Consider the following 19,076-nt stretch of genomic DNA (forward strand, 5'->3'; position numbering starts at 1 on the left):
TTCTAGTAAATGCATGGCTGGGGGGGAGCTTAGCGCTGCCAGACACCCTCCCACCCCCGCCCCTACTTACCTGGCAAGTGGGGAGGTGCGCACCTTCCATGTGCGCCCCCCTGCGGTGCTGTGCGCCCCCGCGCACAGCCGCTACCAGGATGCCTGTTTTGGCCTGGATCGGGGCCACTACGGAGCGTGGGAGCATTCCTGTGCTCCGCAGGGGCCCACAACGGGCCCAATCCGCGCCAAAATGGGCTTGATCAGTGCCAAAATGGGTGCGGATTGGGCCCATTTTGGTGCGGATCAGGCCCGTTGTGGGCCCCTGTGGAGCACAGGAACGCTTCCGTGCTCCGGAGCTCAAAATGGGCCCAATCTGCGCCAAAATGGGCCTGTTTTGACGTGGATCGGGTCCGTTCTGGGGCCCCTGCGGAGCACCCGATCCGTGCCCATTTTGGCGCGGATCGGGCCCATTTTGGGCTGCTGTGAAGTGCAGGAGCATTCCTATGCTCCGCAGCAACCCCCAACGGCGCAAGCCAGGGGGCTGCGTGATGATGTCACTTCGAAGTGACGTCATCACGCTTGGAGGAGTGCGCACGCACCCCCCCCCCAGGTAAGAGCCAGGCCCCAATCTCCCGCTGGGAGATTGAGGGGGCCTGGCAACTCTAGGGGAGCTAGACAAAGAATGGTGGCTGGAGTGGGGAAGGGGGTATTTTAAAGGGGGCAGGCATGGAGGCAAGGTGCAAAAAAAGAAAGAAAAAGGCAGCCAAATCATGGCTAACAGTGGAAAGGGGGATAAGGTTGAGAGAAACACCCAAGTTGTCAACTGGAGAATGGGTAGCTGTCTATCATTTCCTTTCCCCTGATTCTGAGAGAGTGGGAAGACTGGACAGCTTTTCTCTTTGTCAGTGACCTTAAGGGAGAAAAGTGTGTACTTGTGTATGTGTAATGAAGAAGGTCTTTAAGAGAAATATATTGTCGAAGGCTTTCACGGCCGGAGAACGATGGTTGTTGTGGATTTTCCGGGCTGTTTAGCCGTGGTCTTGGCATTGTAGTTCCTGACGTTTCGCCAGCAGCTGTGGCTGGCATCTTCAGAGGTGTAGCACCAAAAGACAGAGATCTCTCAGTGTCACAGTGTGGAAAAGATGTTAGCAGGTCATTTGTATCTACTCAGGAGGGGTGGGGTTGAGCTGAGTCATCCTGTAAGAGTTTCCCAGGGTGTGGAATGCTAATGGAGGGAGGCTTCACTGTATCCTGAGGAGGTTCTTTTGCATATGGATTGGTGCTTGATGTGCTAATCTTCTCTGCAGGGCTATTGTCAGGTATTACCATACTCCACTCATTCAGAGCAGGGGTTTGCAACCTTTTATCATTAAAGAGACAAACAACATAAAAAATCAGAAGAGCCAGTATAAAGTATTAAAAAAACCCAGTTTGATTAAATGAAAATATACAGTTTTCCTCAATAATGGTTAGATTTGTTAATTGATAATCCATAGTTTCCACAGCCCCTGGTAGTTGTGAGTCCTGAATTAGGAAGTAGTACACATGAGCTCTCACAATCCCATGATATCAAAGGCAAACCGTATTCATGACAACTCACCTACCCTGGTGCGCCTCCAAAGGGCGCTGCTGCAGAGGGAAGCCCAGACAAGGCAGCCCATCCCTTCAGAGAGCACGCCACAGCAGAAAGCTCAGGCTAGGATCAGGCACGGAGCAGATGGCAATGCCCACTCTCCCTCCGCCTTCACACAGCTGGGATCAGGAGTGGAGCAGGTGGCAATGCCCGCCCCCGCCTTCACCCAGCCGGGATCAGGAGCAGAGCAGATGGTAATGCCTGCCCACTGCCTTAACCCAGCTGGGATCAGGTACAGAGCAGATGACAATGACCGCCCCCCCCCTTCACTCAGCTGGGATCAGGAGCGGAGCAGGTGGCAATGCCCACCCATCGCCTTCACCAAGCTGGGATCAGGCACGGGGAGGTGGCAATGCCCATCCCCCTTCACCCAGCTGGAATCAGGAGGGGAGCAGATGACAATGCTCGCCCCCCCCACCTTCACCCAGCTGGGATCAGGAGCAGAGTAGGTGCAAATGCCTGCCCCACTTCATCCAGCTGAGATGAAGAGGGAATCAGGTGTGTGCAGGAGGCAATGCCCGCTCCCCCTTTACCCAGCCAGGATCAGTATTGGAGCAAACGGCAATGCCAACCACCCCTTTCACCCAGCCGGGATCAGCAGTGGAGAAGGTGGCAATGCCTGCCCCCCGCCTTCACCCAGCCAAGATCGGTCACACAGGAGGCAATGCCCGCCTGCCCCCCCTTTCTAAAGCCTGTTGTATTTCCCCCCACAATCAGCTTTGTTATTGGTACGTAATAAATATGCACAGGATCATCCTGCGAATTGTTTTGGCACACTGGCATAAATCTGAGCATAGTTCACCCTTGGAATATTGGCATCTGTTCACCTCTTGTAATTCCCTTTTTTGTAAAGCAACTCTGAGAAGCCCTTTAGTTCTATAACATTCAAAGCCTGCCATTCTCTTCACATACTGCTTATTCTGACATTCCAACTACCTCTCCAATATACATTAACTTAAAGATTTCATTTGTATTAAAGAGACTCATTTGGGGCATATGGAAGACCTATGTAGAATGCATTAGTCAAATATTGATGTTACCATGGTGTGAATTCAAGTTGCCAGATCAGCTTTGTCAAGGTGGGGGGGCATCTTCTGGGCTAAACTGAGTTTGGAGAAGACATTTTTTGCAGCTGCATTTACTTGCTTCTCTAGCAGCAATGCTGGATCCAGTATAACCTTTAGGCTCTGCAAGGGACAACTGAACCCATCAAATGTGAGGAGCTCAATGCCCTTCAAGATCTCCACACCAGTATCACATCCATCTTGTTTGGGTTTAGTTTCAATTTGTTTGCTTTCAGCATTTGACCGCTGCTGTCAGGCAGTGGCTGAGGGCCTCTACTATTGAAATCCCCAAGGAAAATCATTCTTGGGGTACTCAACATTAAATCCATCTGAGATCATCTCTTTCAACTCAGTCAAGGGCCCTGCTAGAAAGGTAAATGGTAAACCAGCAGGATCTCTAAGCTATCCCTAGTACCCGACACAAGGTATATACAGTCAAAACTGGCCTGGGTTTGATTCCCCTCTCCTCCGCTTGAAGCCAGCTGGGTGACCTTGGTCAGTCACAGCTCTCTCAGAGCTCTCTCAGCCCCACCCACCTCACAGGGTGATTGATGTTGTGGGGATAATGATAACATGCTTTGTAAACCGCTCTGGCTGGGTGTTAAATCATCTTGATCATCCCCATCTATTGATGGGGACTCCAGTTTGAGTTTAGTGAAGGACCTTATACACAGCTAGCATCCATTGCGCTAAGCTGACATCATTAGATCCATCTTGCCAGCATTCAGCCACGCAAGCCAGAGCCTCCTCTTCCTTACACAACAGGCCGGATGTCGCAGGAAACTTATTTTTCCCAGACCTGGCACTGCGCAACTACAAGGTTGACATGTTCGCAATTAATTGCAGCATCTAACCACACACCGCAGAGCGGAGAAGCTTTCTGATAATAGCAAAATTTAGTTTTCTCTGGAAAAACACGCAATAAAAACAGGAATAACAAGAGAGGATTCTCTTAAAACAGTTTTTAATAAAACTAGACACTTTACAGTAGTGTGCTTCTTTATATTATATACTTTGCATATAGATTTTAAAATACAAAGTGAATAATATCTCTTCCTTCTGAATAGAGCTTTCAAGTGCATTTATTTTTGTAATAAGTGTTCTCCAAGGCTAGTGGCTCCTATAAAAAGAGAGATGTAAATGAGAGTGAATTTTATTAATCCAAGTGAAATTGTTAATAAATTATTTGTAAATACAACTATTTTAATGTTCATTATAATGAAAAATAAACAACCAAGAATAGTAGCAATCGTATTTAGCCAGAAGTGCCTAAAGATGCATTTATCCAAAAAAACCTCTAAAAGTAGCCAACTTTTAAGAGAACCAGTGCTTTCAAGTGTTTACTGCCTCAAGAAGACTATAATTTAGCTTTTATAAAATGTTGTTTTAATACTGCCTCTAAAAGAGCGGTTTTAATAATAATAACATTCAATTTATAAACCATCCTTCAGGATGATTTAACACCCAGCCAGAGCGGTTTACAAAGCATGTTATCATTATCCTCACAACATCAATCACCCTGTGAGGTGGGTGGGGCTGAGAGAGCTCTGAGAGAGCTGTGACTAGCCCAAGGTCACCCAGCTGGCTTGAAGCGGAGGAGTGGGGAATCAAACCCAGTTCTCCAGATTAGAGTCCCCTGCTCTTAACCACTACACCAAAACTGGCTCTTTAATGCTTCAGAACTGTCTCTGTATCTCTCTGTGAACAAGTTTTTAAAGAAGGCGTTTTGTTCAAGGGCAGTTGTTTAAATTAAAAAATATACTAGCCTCAGTGAGTATGACTCCGTGAATCATCCAACCCTTTCAGCGCTAAAGAAGGGAATAGCCTGCCTGAGTTAAAAAAAAAAAACACCACTCCTGCGGTTTCTCACCTAAGCATCTTACCACACACTTTTCATTACATTAATACTCATATGTATTTGCAAACATAATGTCTGCATACAAAAGTCTTTGCAACGCATATTTTGCAAAGAATCTAAGAAGCAGTTAGACACCAAGTCAGGGAATGATATGGGCAGCAGAATATACAGCTTCGGGGTGAGTTCAGGCCTGCATAGATAGTAAATTGCATTCTTCACATTAGAGATATTTAACTTTCCTTTTCTCTCTGGAGCACTGGCAATTATCAGGGTCATGAGTTAAAGTTACTGACTCATGACAACTAGTACAATGTACTTTACACTGAATAGAAAATTAATGTGGCAATTGAGAAATTTAAGTCATTTGCTCCATTTTCTTACCTAAAATTTGCTTCTGTAACTGATCAGCAAGGCTGATGGGGGCATCTTGTCACCACTGGGAGGGAAGATGCTGATGTACATCGAAAATGCTGAGGCGTTCTCAGTCCAAAAGCATCTGAGACGCTAATTTTATTATTTTGTGACGATCCAATCTGTGACATGTAAGGAGTTTCTCTTCTTGGCATTCTTAATGGTGTTGACCTAGTAATTCAATTGTCAAGAATAATGTATTTCTTTATTATATTTCTATATTGCTGTTCTTATTGCTCAAAGTGATTTAAAATATATCATGGTTGCACTTACATGTAACAAAAGTTCATTGAGTAGAGCTCTGTTCCGTCAAATGTAAAACTGCATGTGCACAACATGCCATCCATGGAATGTTACAGAGCCTGCACCTGAGCCCCAAAACTCCCTCCTCCTCCAATGGCTTTTCCCACCTTCACACTACATAAAGATGAAGGGAGACGCTTCTACTCTCAGTTCATAGGAGCCACCATCACAGCCTACATAACGTGACCCCTCCGGGCGCTACATTGCCTACTACTACTTCAAGTGTCGCCCACTGAGATTTTCAGAAGGAGGGGCATTGCAAGACAGGGCTTGTGACTAGTTCCTCTCATGCAAATGAAAAGGGTTTCCGTGGATGCAAGCTACTGGAGGCTGGCAATTCTTTTGAAAAGCTAGAAGGTACTGAATTTTTTTCCACCTTCTTCAACAGTTACTTTGGGTTTGGCTCCACCTCTTCTGGCAGACGTTTTAGGGAATTTTCCGCTCCCCCCTCAAAATCCCAAAGATGCCTGCAGGCTCAAAAATGTTGGGAGTCCCTGTAATAGATGTTTTAACAGATTGCCACAGGGAGGGATATATGACCGCGCAGAGGACGACTCAATGAACATCTGTTACATTTAAGTGCGATCACATTTTCATGTCTTGGCCTCTGTGCAATCCCATATGGGAGACTAGTGGCACACAGATGTGTAGCGGTCAATGTGTGCCTCCCGATAGTGAATCTGGATGGTCAACTAAAAGGAGGCAAGGTTGTGTAGAAGCACTCATTTCTTTGTTTTTCTCATGACAGAAAAACATATGTAGATCTTTTCTAAACTCTCTGGTTCTTAGTAAATGAAAAATTATGCTCTTTTAATATCCAGAGAATTAAGATATTGTTCTTCATCATCCTTTGGGATAGGGAAAAAATCTAGCAAGACTTCTGTCAAGACTGGCGAGGCAGCACGGTGTAATGGCTAGAGTGCTGGACTACAATCTGGGACATCCAGCTTCAACTTCCTTTTTCAAAAGGTGGAGGAAGCTACAAGGGGCTCGGCCATATTAACCAACAGGGAAGAATTGGTAGATGAGGAGAAGGTGGTGGGGACCTTAGGGGGAAGTGACCATGTCCTCCTTGAATTCCAGTTGCTGTGGGGAGCCAAGGAAGTTCATAGCCCGACTCGTAGGTTAGATTTTCGTAGGGCCAACTTTGATGAACTCAGAGGCTTGATGAGAGTCATTCCGTGGGGGAGTGTGCTGGAAGGGAAAGGAGCGAGTGAAGGGTGGGCTCTTTTCAAACATGAGCTTCTGCAAGCTCAAGCCCTCATTATCCCAGCAAGACGGAAACATGGTAAGGGCTCCAAGAAACCGGTGTGGATGTACAGAGAGCTCCAGAATAAGCTAAGGGAGAAAAAGGAAATGTTCAGGAAATGGCGAGAAGGACAGACCTCTAAAGAGGAGTAGATGAGGGTTACTAGGTACTGCAGATCAGCCATCAGAGAGGCCAAAGCTCAGTACGAGCTGGGTCTGGCCAGGAGGGCTCGCTACAATAAGAAAAACTTCTACAGATATGTGAGAAGCAAACACAAGGTAAAAGAGGCAATTGGACCGCTGTTGGGAGTAGATGGAGAAACTCTGATGCAGGACAGAGAAAAAGCAGACCGGCTTAATGACTTTTTTGCCTCTGTTTTCTCCCTGAAGAACTCGGCACATCTAGAGATAGTAGAAAATGTGACAGGACACCTGAGGGGCTAGTTGACATTGACAGAGAGGTTGTGGAGAGGCATCTGGCTACACTGGATAAATACAAATCCCCTGGGCCGGAATGGGTGCACCCAAGAGGGCTGAAAGAACTTTCTAGAGAACTTGCAGAACTCCTGTCCATCATCTTCAAGGCCTCCTAGAGGACTGGGGATGTGCCACAAGATTGGAGAAGAGCGAATGTTATCCCATTCTTTACGAAAGGGAAGAAGGTTGACCTGAGAAACTACAGGCCGGTCAGTCTGACTTCTGTCGCTGGGAAGATATTAGAACAGATTTTAAAGGGATCAATCTGTAAGCATCTGAAGGACCGCTCAGTGATCTGGGGAAGTCAGCATGGTTTTGTCCCTAACAGATCTTGCCAGAACAACCTGGTTTCCTTCTTTGATCAAGTGACCAGCTTACTGGATCGGGGGAACTCTGTTGATGTGATTTATCTGGATTTCAGTAAAGTTTTTGATAAAGTCCCCCATGACATTCTGATGGGCAAACTGGAAGACTGTGGAGTGGACTATAGGACAGTTCGGTGGATAGGGAACTGGTTAGAGGACCGCACCCAAAGAGTGGTGGTCAACAGCGTTTCATCAGATTGGAGGGAGGTGTCCAGTGGGGTGCCGCAGGGCTCAGTTTTGGGCCCGGTACTTTTCAATATTTTTATCAATGATCTGGATGAAGGAGTGGAAGGGCTGCTCATTAAATTTGCTGATGATACCAAATTGGGAGGAGTAGCAAACACCCAAGAAGATAGAATTAAAATTCAACAAGACCTGAATACTCTGGAGAAGTGGGCAGCTGTGAATAGGATGCAATTCAACAAAGACAAGTGCACAGTATTACATCTGGGCCACAAAAATGGGAAGCACAAATACTGGATGGGGGATACACTTCTGGGCAGTAGTATATGTGAAAGAGATCTTGGGGTAAGAGTGGACTCCAACCTAAATATGAGCAGTCAGTGTGATGCGGTGGCAAAAAAGGCCAATTCAATCCTGGGTTGTATCAAAGGGACCATAGCATTGAAATTGCAGGAGGTCATAGCCCCTCTCTATACTGCCTTGGTCAGGCCACACCTGGAGTATTGTGTGCAGTTCTGGAGGCCTCACTTCAAAAAGGATGTGGACAAAATCGAGAGGGTGCAGAGGAGAGCGACGAGGGTGATCAAGGGTCTGGAGACTGAGCCCTACGAGGAAAGGCTGAGGGCCTTGGGAATGTTTAGTTTGGAGAAGAGGAGATTGAGGGGGGACACGATTGCTCTCTTTAAGTATTTGAAAGGCTGTCATTTGGAGGAGGACAGGGAGCTGTTCTAGTTGGCAGCAGAGGGTAGGACCCGAAGCAGTGGGCTTCTATTACATGCACAAGGGTACTGGCTGGATATTAGGAAGAACTTTTTCATGGTCAGAGTAGTTCAAAAGTGGAATCAGCTGCCTAGGGAGGTGGTGAGCTCCCCCTCACTGACAGTTTTCAAGAAGAGGTTGGATGAATATTTGTCAGAAATGCTTTAAGCTGATCCTGCACTGGGCAGGGGGTTGGACTAGATGGTCTGTATGGCCCTTTCCAACTCTATGATTCTATGAAATTCCCACTCTGCAATGAAAGCCTGCAGAGTGACCTTGGGCCAGTCGTACATTCTTGGAAGCAATGCCCCTTTTTACGTTTTAAGAAAAAGGTGGTACTGTCATCACCTAACATGGCTTTTCTTTTACCAAATTTTGGAACAAAAGTGCCTTTTTATTGCTTCAAGTAACTGATAGTCCTTCCAAGAACCATATACCTTAAATCAAATGCCTAGCAGCGAACTACCTGACTTTGTAGTTTGTATAAAGTTAATTATTTAACTTATTATAAAGCCATTGGTCACTCGTTATCAGTATGAGCTGCAACTATTGATTTTAGTATTTTTTTAACTCTATAGCTATTCCCGCAATTCTATTACTATTTTATATTGGTTGTTGTGGGTTTTCCGGGCTGTATTGCCGTGGTCTTGGCATTGTAGTTCCTGACGTTTCGCCAGCAGCTGTGGCTGGCATCTTCAGAGGTGTAGCACCAAAAGACAGAGATCTCTCAGTGTCAGAGATCTCTGTCTTTTGGTGCTACACCTCTGAAGATGCCAGCCACAGATGCTGGTGAAACGTCAGGAACTACAATGCCAAGACCACGGCAATACAGCCCGGAAAACCCACAACAACCATCATTCTCCAGCCGTGAAAGCCTTCGACAATACTATTTTATATTGTCAGTATTTTACTATTTTTATCATAGCTTGTTGCTACCAAGGAGAGTATTAATTAATCTGTTACTCAGCTGTTGGTCATTGAGAGGGGAGAGAATTTTATCTCTTTTCTATTCTCTCTCATTGAGAGAGGAGAGAGTTTTGTTTTTCTCTTTTCCTCTCTCTCTTTCCTTCCGTCATATTTTTTCTCTGTTCAGTTATTTATCCCAACCACATTATTATCAGTATGAGCCGCAACTGTCAATTTTAGTATTAGTTTTAACTTTATAGTTATTTTAGCTGTTTTATTAATATCTTATCTGTATTTTTTTTAATTTTATCAATAGTAACAAAGCCCGTTGTGGGGAAAAATACAATGGGCTCTAGGAAGGGGAGGGCAGGCAGGCAGGCATTGCCTCCTCCTCTGTGGCTGATCCCAGCCAGGTAAAGGTGGGGAGCAGGCATTGCCAACTGCTCCACTTCTGATTCCAGCTGATTGAGGAGGGGGTGGGCATTGCCATCTGCTCCGCTACTGATCCCGGCCAGGTGAAGGATGGGTGGGCATTGCCTCTTGCTCCACTTCTGATCCCAGCCAGATGAAAAGAGGCAGGCATTGCCACTTACTTCGCTTCTGATCCCAGCCAGGTGAAGGGTGGGAGGGCATTGCCAACTGCTCCACTTCAGATTCCAGCTGGGTGAAGGGGGGCGGGCATTGCTACCTGCTCTGTGCCTGATACCAGCAGGTTGAAGGGGAATGGGAATTGCCACCTGCTTCGCTCCTAATCCTGGGTGGGTGAAGGGAGGGCAGGCATTGCAACCTGCTCTGCACCTGATTCCAGCAGGGTGAAGAGAGGTGGGAATTGCCACCTGCTTTGCTCCTGATCCCTGCTGGGTGAAAGGGGGCAGGCATTGCCTCCTGGTCCACACCTGATCCCACCGGGGGGGGGGGGGTAGGCATTGCCTTATGCTCTGCTCCTAATCCTGGCCAGTCAGGGGGGTGGGCATTGCCACCTACTCCATGCCTTATCTCGGCTGGGTGAAGGGGGCAGGCATTGCCTCATGCTCCATTCCTATTCCCAGCCAGTGAAGGGGTGGTGACATTGCTGCCTGCGCTGCACCTGATCCCAGCTGTGTCAACGCGGGGGGCAAGCATTACCCCCTGCTCTGCGCCTTATCCCAACTGTGTGAAGGGGGTGGGCATTGCCCCTATACTGCACTGGATCCAAGCTGGGTGAAGGTGGGGGGCTGGCATTGCCACCTGTTCTGCACCTGATCCCGGTGTCGGAGACCCACGCCAGCTGGGCTCTCTACCTGCAGATGATTCCTCCTCCTCCTCCGAGGGGCTGGAAGAGCCAGCGGGAGACTCACTCGCAGCCCCTGCAGCACCAGATGGCAACCAGCAACCCGGCCCCTCAGCACAGGATAGTGGAGGTGAGGGGGCACTCAGAGAGGAGAGGGAACCAGCGCCTCGGAGAACCAAGCCTTGTGAGCTAGCAGCAAGGCGGAAGGCTCAAGCAAGAGAGGCGGTGTGGGAACGGAGGAGGAGCGCGCGCCTGCAAGCGCAGGGATGGGTGGAGCTGACTGCTGAAGATGAGGTGGGGCAATCAAGTGAAGGAGAAACACCTGGCCATCTTATGCCACCCTGACCTTATAAGGGAGCAACTTTGTTCACCACTCCTTGCGCCCAGTAGCTCGCCTTGTATCCTGCCTTTGCTCGGATAGATTTCCTGTGTCCTGACCTCAGCTCCGTCCCCGACCACCTCTTGCCTGTCTCTGTTTGAAACTGACGACTTGGCTTTCAGACCTCCGTTCGGCTTTCTGACTCTCCTCTGCTTGCCCCCCTGACTGGCAGACTCTCTGGCTCTTGACCTCGGTGTGTTTCGGACTCTTGCTCTCCGCCTTCTGCTCAGCCCAGCACCCACCCAAGTGGGAACCCTAGTCCTGACCGTGACACCCAGCTGCATGAAGTGGGGCGGTCATTGCCATCTGCTCCGCACCTTATCCTGGCCAGGTGAAGGGGGCAGGCATTGCCATCAGCCCTGTGCCTGATCCCAGCTGGGAACAGGCGGTAGGTGGGCACTGCCACCTGCTCTGCACCTGATCCCGGTTGTGTAAAGGTGGGCGGGCATTTCCAACTGCTCTGCTCCTGATCCAGCTGGGTGAAGGTGGGGAGCAGGCATTGCCATCTGCTCCACTTCTGATTCCAGCTGGGTGAAGGCGGAGGGCAGGCATTGCCACCAGCTCCACTCCTGATCCTAGCTGGGTAAAGGCTGACAGCAGGCATTGTCACCTGCTCTGCTCCTGATCCCAGCTGTGTGAAGGCGGAGGGCGGGCATTGCCACCTGCTCCGTTCCTGATCCCAGCTGGGTGAAGGCAGGGGGAGACATTGCTGCCTGCTCCACCCCTGATTTTGGTCTGGGCTTTCTGCTGCGGCATGCTTTCTGGAGGGATGGGCTGCCTCATCTGGGCTCCCCTCCATGGCAATGCCCTCTGGAGGTGCACCAGGGTAGGAGGTGAGTTATCAGGAATACGGTTTGCCTTTTATTTAGTAAGATTGGGTTTTTATTTTTGGTGGGGGTTCTAATGCCCTGCATTTTACAAGCTCTATAAACTTAAAGCTTTTTATTTTATTAGGAATTTTCTTATTAGGAATTATTTTACATTATTCAGGTTACATTATTGTTATTTATTTAGTTTGATGGGGCACCACTTGAGCCCGTCACATTGGTCAGGAGCCTTGGTGTGACTCTTTATCAATGGAGGCACAGGTCGTGACAGTTGCCTGGACTACCTTTTTCCACCTTTGGCAGGCCAGGCAGCTTGCCCCCTATCTTTTGACCCATGATCTAACGACTATGATACATCCAACGACCACCTCCAGATTGGACTACTGTAACTCACTGTATGCAGGGCTTCCCGTGATTCTGACCCAGAAATTGCAGCAGGTCCAGAATGCTGCTGCACAGGTCCTGATGGGTACACCATACAGGGCACACATAACTCCAACTCTGCAGCAGTTGCACTGGCTCCCTGTGGAGTTCTGAGTCAGGTTTAAGGTGTTGGTTTTAACCTTTAAAGCCCTAAATGGACTGGGGTCAGCATACCTGAGGGACTGAGGGTGTTCTCGGTCCTGGTCCTGACCTGGTGGAACTCTCTGTCAGAAGATACTCAGGCCCGCCAAAATCTTTCATCCTTTTGGTGGGCATGCAAGACAGAGATGTTCCACCAGGCATTTGGTTGAAGCCAACATTAAATACATCAGATGAGTCTCCCTGCCAGCCTCCCATCTGTGGGGGGGGGGGGCGCTATATGGTCATCTGCCCCACCCACGTGAGTAGCCGCAGGATATCAACCCACACCTTCACCGTTTGAGCAGGAGAATTGTTGAAATGCTGTTTTGTAAGATTTGTGATTTTATTGTTATGCCTGTTTTAGCTTTTGTTATAACCTGCCCTAAGCTCGCTTGCAAGGGGGGGGGGATCTGCTCCTTATGAGGGGAAATTCCTGCTGCAAAGCAAAGTAAGATAGAGGAATATTTTCAGCAGCTTCCACCAACTGTACTGGCCAATAGGTTTGCCCCTTTACTAAATGATGTGCCAGCGCCACCTAGTTCTGAGGATTCTATACCGAGTCCCTCCCTGAACTCCCCTATTGACCTCAAAGCTTTTGAAGAATTATTAAAACAGAATGCTACCAATAGGAAGAGATCTATGGACCAGATGATGGTTCTTGCATCTCAGACACACTGATCGCAGAGACTTTGCACACAAAAAATTGAAAAGATTATTTTTTTAACAGATCAGTTTCAGGTCCTCCTGGCTAATTTGCAGGTAGGCAGGAGGATTGGACATGAGAGAGAAGCAACTAAAAGAAATATAGTTGATACCATTGGCTACCTATCAGCTACCGTGCTCAATTCAAGGTACTAGTTATTACATACAAAGCTCTCCATGGCCTTGGCCCGGCATACCTATGGGACTGCCTCCCTCTCTGTGTCCCTCAACAGCAGCTTCGCTTATCCAAACAGGGGCTCTTGCAGGTGCCAGCCTGTACATGGGCTTCCTCTGTGGTAGCCCCTACCCTGTGGAATGTCCTGCCTGAGGAGGTCAGGACTGAGCCCCCACGCTCCTGGCTTTCCACAAACAATGCAAAACTGAATTATTCAAAAAGGATTTCTACTCAGATAGGAGGGCTGTATTGTAGGGAGGGGGTCTCAGATACTTCACTAATGAGTTGGGAACCATAGCTCCACCGTTATGTTGCTTTACATATTATCTGTTGCTTTGAATATGTACTTGTATATACTGCTTGTGCTTCATGTTGTCTAATGTCAATCCTAGAATTGATTATGTTCTGTTTCAGCAATCCTTCAACCCTGTATTAGATCCTTGCTAATGCTATGTCTCTGAAAACTTGTATTCATCTACTCTATGACATTGTTTTATGGAAATATCCTTGACACTGTATGGAAATGCCTACCCTTGTCCTTGCTACTGATTGTACTGATCTCATACTATGTAATCTGCCTTGAGTCTCAGTGAGAAAGGCAGACTATAAATGACAAATAAATAAATAAATGGATGGATGGATGGATGGATGAAGTAGCAGAGGTGGAAAGAATATCAAGGACACCAGCAAGACAATAAGGTTAATCAGAGATGACCTCCCTTAGATCTGGAACACAATACAGTTGTTCTAAGTATTATTCCATACAAGGGACGTATGATCAATTGGTCAACAAAAATGGCAAAATAGCATCTTGCTTTTCTTCTGCACCACCACTTTTCATCAATTGAATTAAGATATGTCTCACAGATTCCTGGGTCCCTGAGAGGGACAGGGTTAAGTTAGAATTTTTTCCCTCTAAGATTCCTTCATTAATTTTTTTAAGGCGGGGCTTGCTAAAAACATATGGGATTTTCCCAGTCTAATCTTTTGTTCAAATGGCAAGGACCTCACTTTTTTCAAGGTCATCTATAATAAAAGAAATTTGGACAGGAAATAGGGGGACTACAGCCAGAGCAAACTGCAACTAAGGTTACTCCTCAAAATAAAGCACCCAGTTCTACTGCCCGTCCACTCGCCAGAGCCAGGAGATGCTGATTGATTTGACCCCCCCTTTCCCTGAAGTGAACAAGACCCCGCTCTGCTGGCTCACCCTCCTGCAAAGGAAAGTGTACAGCCCCCCCCCCCCGCCTCCAGACTTTGAGAGCAATCTGTTGGCGACCTTTGGCTTACTTCCCATCTTTGAGCAAGATGATGTGCTTTCCAGACTGCAAAATTTAATAAGCACTCTGGAAAATATTAGGGCACAGAAAACTATTACTGAATCAATTATGGCTTACTGCCACATGGTGGCTCTGTTGCGGTGCTTACTACATCATGTTATTATAATAATAATATTTGATTTATATACTGCCCTTCAGGATGACTTAACATCCACTCAGAGCAGTTTATAAAGTATGTCATTATTATTCCCACAACAAAACACCCTGTGAGGTGGGTGGGGTTGAGAGAGCTCCTAGAAGCTGTGACTGACCCAAGGTCACCCAGCTGTCTTCAAGTGGAGGAGTGAGGAATCAAACCCAGTTCTCCAGATTAGAGTCCTGCGCTCTTAACCACTACATCAAATTGGCTCTCATTGTTCCATTGTTTATATTTCATTTGTTATATGCAGTTGATGTATGGATAAAAGCTGTTACTGAAGATACTGATCAACCACTTCGTAGTATTCTGGGGGCACCCACATTTGTGGCCTGTGTTGTTCTAAGAGCTGAACTGTGTGAAATCTCTTATGAATCTAGGGCATGGAGGACGGCATTTAATTTAAAGCTAAAGATCTTGGTCAGATTCAGAGTTAAGCTTGTTTGGTCTTATTAAATTAAACAATCATAAGAGCAACTGGTACAAACTAGGGAATTGCAAATTAATGTGCTTAAGAATTTCAACAGAATTGATGAGGAGAGCAAATGTTGATGAACTAAGATACCTGATTTGAATTCGTTTGAAACATCTCAATTACAAAAGCACATCAGTAAGGTCAAGAAGAGTTTGCTCAACCTTCACAGGTGGCATCCCCCTACCAGTTCACATCCCAATGTATTTTTATGATTTAACATATCCTGAATAAAGACGCGCCTTTATGTTGGCACAACTTAATGCTTTACCATCTGCAGTCTTGTCAGGTGGATATGCTGGTATTCAATACTCAGGGAGAACATGTAATTGTGACCTTAATCCATTGACCACGTACTTTTAAGCTGTCCTGAATTTTTAAAACTTAGAAGCTGATTCCCCTCCCCCCCCTAATTAATAAGGATTCTGTTTCTCCAACTCTTGAGCCTTCTAGGCTACTGAGCAATGAAGATGGATGGGTTACATGTAGGGTAGTTAGATTTTTGGCTGCCGTTATAGAAATACAGAAACATTCCAAAACAACTGCATAAAACTATCATTATGTGGGTAGTTTCCCATTAACTGCCTAAACATAAACTCTTAGCAGCTGTTCGAGACCACTGGGTTGAATGAACAGTAAAAGAAAGCCATTTTGTACGCAGCGCTAATACACGGAAACAAACAACAAATTCCTCATTCCTTCTACCACAGTATGCTACAACATTTAATTTCAATCTTTGATGGTGAATCACAGTATTGAAAATCTTTGTGGATCAGTTTTGAAGGGGCCTCATCATTAGTCTGGTAAACAGAATAATGGCTCTAGGAGGCCCATCAGTCTAAACCATCTCTGAACACTGAGATCTCACTGAAGTCAACAGTGGAGAGATCTGTAAATTACATTTTTAATATTGTGGACTATCTTCTCTCAAAGGAAGACCGTACTGGATGTGGCGTTCAGAATGGCCCTATGAAATGGATCTGCTGGGATGGGCTCAGGCATGTCTTGTTCCAGTTCAGGAGGAGAACTCAGTCTTTGAGGAAATCTAACATAGCAGTACAGTGATTTCTCAGGATTCGTTCTGATTCTGTTACAACCAGCCAATAATGTAGGTAAAGAAATAAGTTGCAGTCTCTTTGTCTGAGGTGAATTACCATATATTCACAATCTTTCTGAATTCCCAAGGGGATGTGGACACATCATGTTAGGACAGTATCCTGGAGATGGGGGCCTTCACACTGAAAACTTAGGAACTGTCTGTGAAATGGTTTTATCAAAACATGAAAATGCCTGTATTCCCACAAACCAGCACTGGTTTTTAACAGAGGTACTAGATTTTTTAAAAATATTCTTAATTTGTTGGTCATTACAAATTTGATGAGGTCATTGCATGTAAAATTGGTTGTTTCCACCTAACATTTTGTCTGTCATAAACTAGTGGGAATTGAACTCTGAATTGATCTGAAGTACTTCCCAAGGCATCAATTCATTGACCCCCCCTTTTGATAGTGTATTCACCTCCAGCCTGAGTTGTAGAAGTGTCTCTATGGTGGAGGGCAGTTTCCTAGAGCTGAAATCTCTGTCAGTGTTTTTATGTCCCTGAACAAGGTTAGTCTGGTCCAAACATGGCGTCTGCCATCTTTGTCTACTGGAGCAGAGTGATGGAAGCTTTTGTGGGAATCTCTCCAATGGGTCAACAGCTACAGAATTGGCAGCAGGATGGATAAGAAAGGGCAACCACCCTGCCTAGTCTTGCACATAGCTTTGATTTTCCAAACCACAGCTAGTTCTGACACTGGTTTGAAGCAAGGATCTCATCAGTAAGTCCCTGCATGATGGGGAATGCAGCTAAACCTGGGAATGCAATTAGAAGCAATTGTAGTGGCACATTTTAAACGTCTGGATTTGATGCTGGAGGACCACAGCAGACCACATCTATTTCTAAGGACCTAGGCATTCTCAACAATTGTTCAGAATAAATTCTCAAATCTTCTTAAGAAGAGATTGGGTTAGCATCTGCAATGTTCTTTTCTGGAGATGATTCAGAGGGAATCCACGATTCAGAATCAGAGTGGAGAGGGGGTTTGGACTCCAAGAGGAATTCCTGTTCAAAGACACTTTCAGCTATAGAACTGGAAATGTTTAAGCTATGTCTAATGGGGATGTTCTGCTCCAATGAATTTGAACTCGAACTCTAAACAAGGCACCAATGCTCTTCTGAGAATAACCAATGGCACAACTACACTCTCTGGTCAAGACTCTTTTATGGGTTGGCCCTTAGAAGCATATTTAGGCAATTTGAGGAAAGGGGTCAGGAGGTCTATTAGAACCATATGCTTCTTGCTCTCTTCCTCTGAAACAGAGGCTCAATCTCACCTCGTCTGTGTCATGGAAATGATTTTTCAAATTCTTTCCAGTATCAGTTGGACAACACACAACTGGCTTAGAACAGGCTGACAGATACTATTTATTACTATTATTATTGATTGCAACTAAACAAACAGTAGATACTGCTAAGAAACTCTTCCCTTTATGGTGGCAAAAACAGAACTGAGAGATGAGAAACTTCCACTACATGTGGTGAGAAAATGTGGAAAACTGTTAGAAGAGGGGGAGCATCCTGCACCTAGAAATTGCTCCAAGACGTCTTTTAGCTGGCCCATGGGGGACTGCACAGAGGCCACGTCAATGAATATTCATTATTTGAACTGTCAAATGTAGTAATTGAAGAATGATAACGATACCTATATCAATGACAATTTGACTGTTTCTTTTTCTTATTAGGGGAACAAAAGGGGTTAAGTAACAACCTAAAAGTATATAAATATATTAAATATTTAAAAGTATTTATTATAGATGTGCAGCAATGTGAATAAAAACAAGTTTAAAACATAAGGCCTGAATGGCAGGCTACACTCTAAAACTTGCTAAAACATCTCAAGATGCAGATGATGGTACAGTGCAATGACCAACACAAATAGACCAAGGTACAGTACAAAACTGACCAGACGCGTTTTGGCCCTTAGGCCTTCCTCAGTGGTCAATTGTAAACAATTTATGATCAAACACACCCACACATATGGAAACCAATCATGCAATGCTCCCGGTATTTTATCTGGAGCTGTAACAAAAGAAGAAGGGGGGAGGAATTTTTTTTAAAAAAATATAATATAGTCCATTCTAAAGTTGGACTTTAGAATGGACTATATTACATTTTTTAAAAATTCCTAAGGGCTGAAACGCGTCTGGTAAAGCCCCTTAGTAAAAAGCCTGGGTAAAAAGAGATGCTTTAACCTAAAAGACAATATTGTCAGTGCCAGATGAGTCTCAAGCGGCAGATCACTTGAAAGATGAGGCGCCATCACTGATGATGCTCTGTCACTAATGGCCACTTCTCTCACCCCTGAAAGAGGGAGGATAGAGAGCCTGGCTGAAGAAGCAGATCTTAATTGGAAGGCTGGACAGTATGGGAGGAGAGGGTCTTTCAGGTACCCTGGCCTCGAGTCATTTAGGTCCTTAAAGGTAAGGAAACAGATGGGCAGCCAGGGTGAATCTTTCAGCACAGAGGTTTCTTCCCTGGAAAGTAAAATAACCAGAGTAGGATGAGGTCCAAACTACAGAAGATTCAGGGAGATCCCTGAACAGGGCTACTCAACATGATTTTAAAGGTAAATGTAGCCAAGGGAGTGCCATAATTTGGCTCAAAGCCCACATAAGGAGAGAAAGGGCTTAATTCCCACACCGATACTACCTATGAAGGTTCTCCAGTCAAGACTGCCCCACACTCTCGGTTAAGGGAAAAAGACAGGCACCCTGGTTTTGCCTGCCTTTATCCCCGTCCCTGGATAATAGCTATGAGGGGGGCAGTTTTGCTTGGTGCACAAGGGGGAAGATTAAACCCGTTCTGGCCACTCACTGCAGCCTTGACTCCTGAACTGTGCTCCTGATCTTGATAAGGACCGCAGCAGGCAGCAATTTACTTTTTAAAAACACCAGGCAGTTTTTGTTAACAA

General features: G+C 45.9%; 1 protein-coding gene across 4 annotated transcripts in view; it reads right to left on the minus strand.

Moving 5' to 3' along the window:
• Positions 1 to 3,635: 3,635 nt before the first annotated feature.
• Positions 3,636 to 19,076, minus strand: part of RNF212 (ring finger protein 212) — a 70,356-nt gene continuing 54,915 nt past the window's right edge. For 2 of the 4 annotated variants that reach the window (XR_008596700.1, XM_054974671.1), the window contains 2 exons: positions 4,928 to 5,128; positions 3,636 to 3,808 (listed from right to left, as the gene is read on the minus strand). Coding sequence is in view for 3 of the 4 variants with exons in the window: in XM_054974671.1 (XP_054830646.1) it covers positions 4,951 to 5,128 (178 nt within the window). In the remaining variant the exon portion in view is untranslated. Of the gene's footprint in view, positions 3,809 to 4,927; positions 5,129 to 17,930; positions 18,640 to 19,076 lie in introns of those variants that run through there. The other 2 variants (XM_054974670.1, XM_054974669.1) reach the window with 1 other exon arrangement.

Source organism: Eublepharis macularius, chromosome 3, assembly GCF_028583425.1.
Source record: "Eublepharis macularius isolate TG4126 chromosome 3, MPM_Emac_v1.0, whole genome shotgun sequence".
NCBI lineage: Eukaryota > Metazoa > Chordata > Lepidosauria > Squamata > Eublepharidae > Eublepharis > Eublepharis macularius.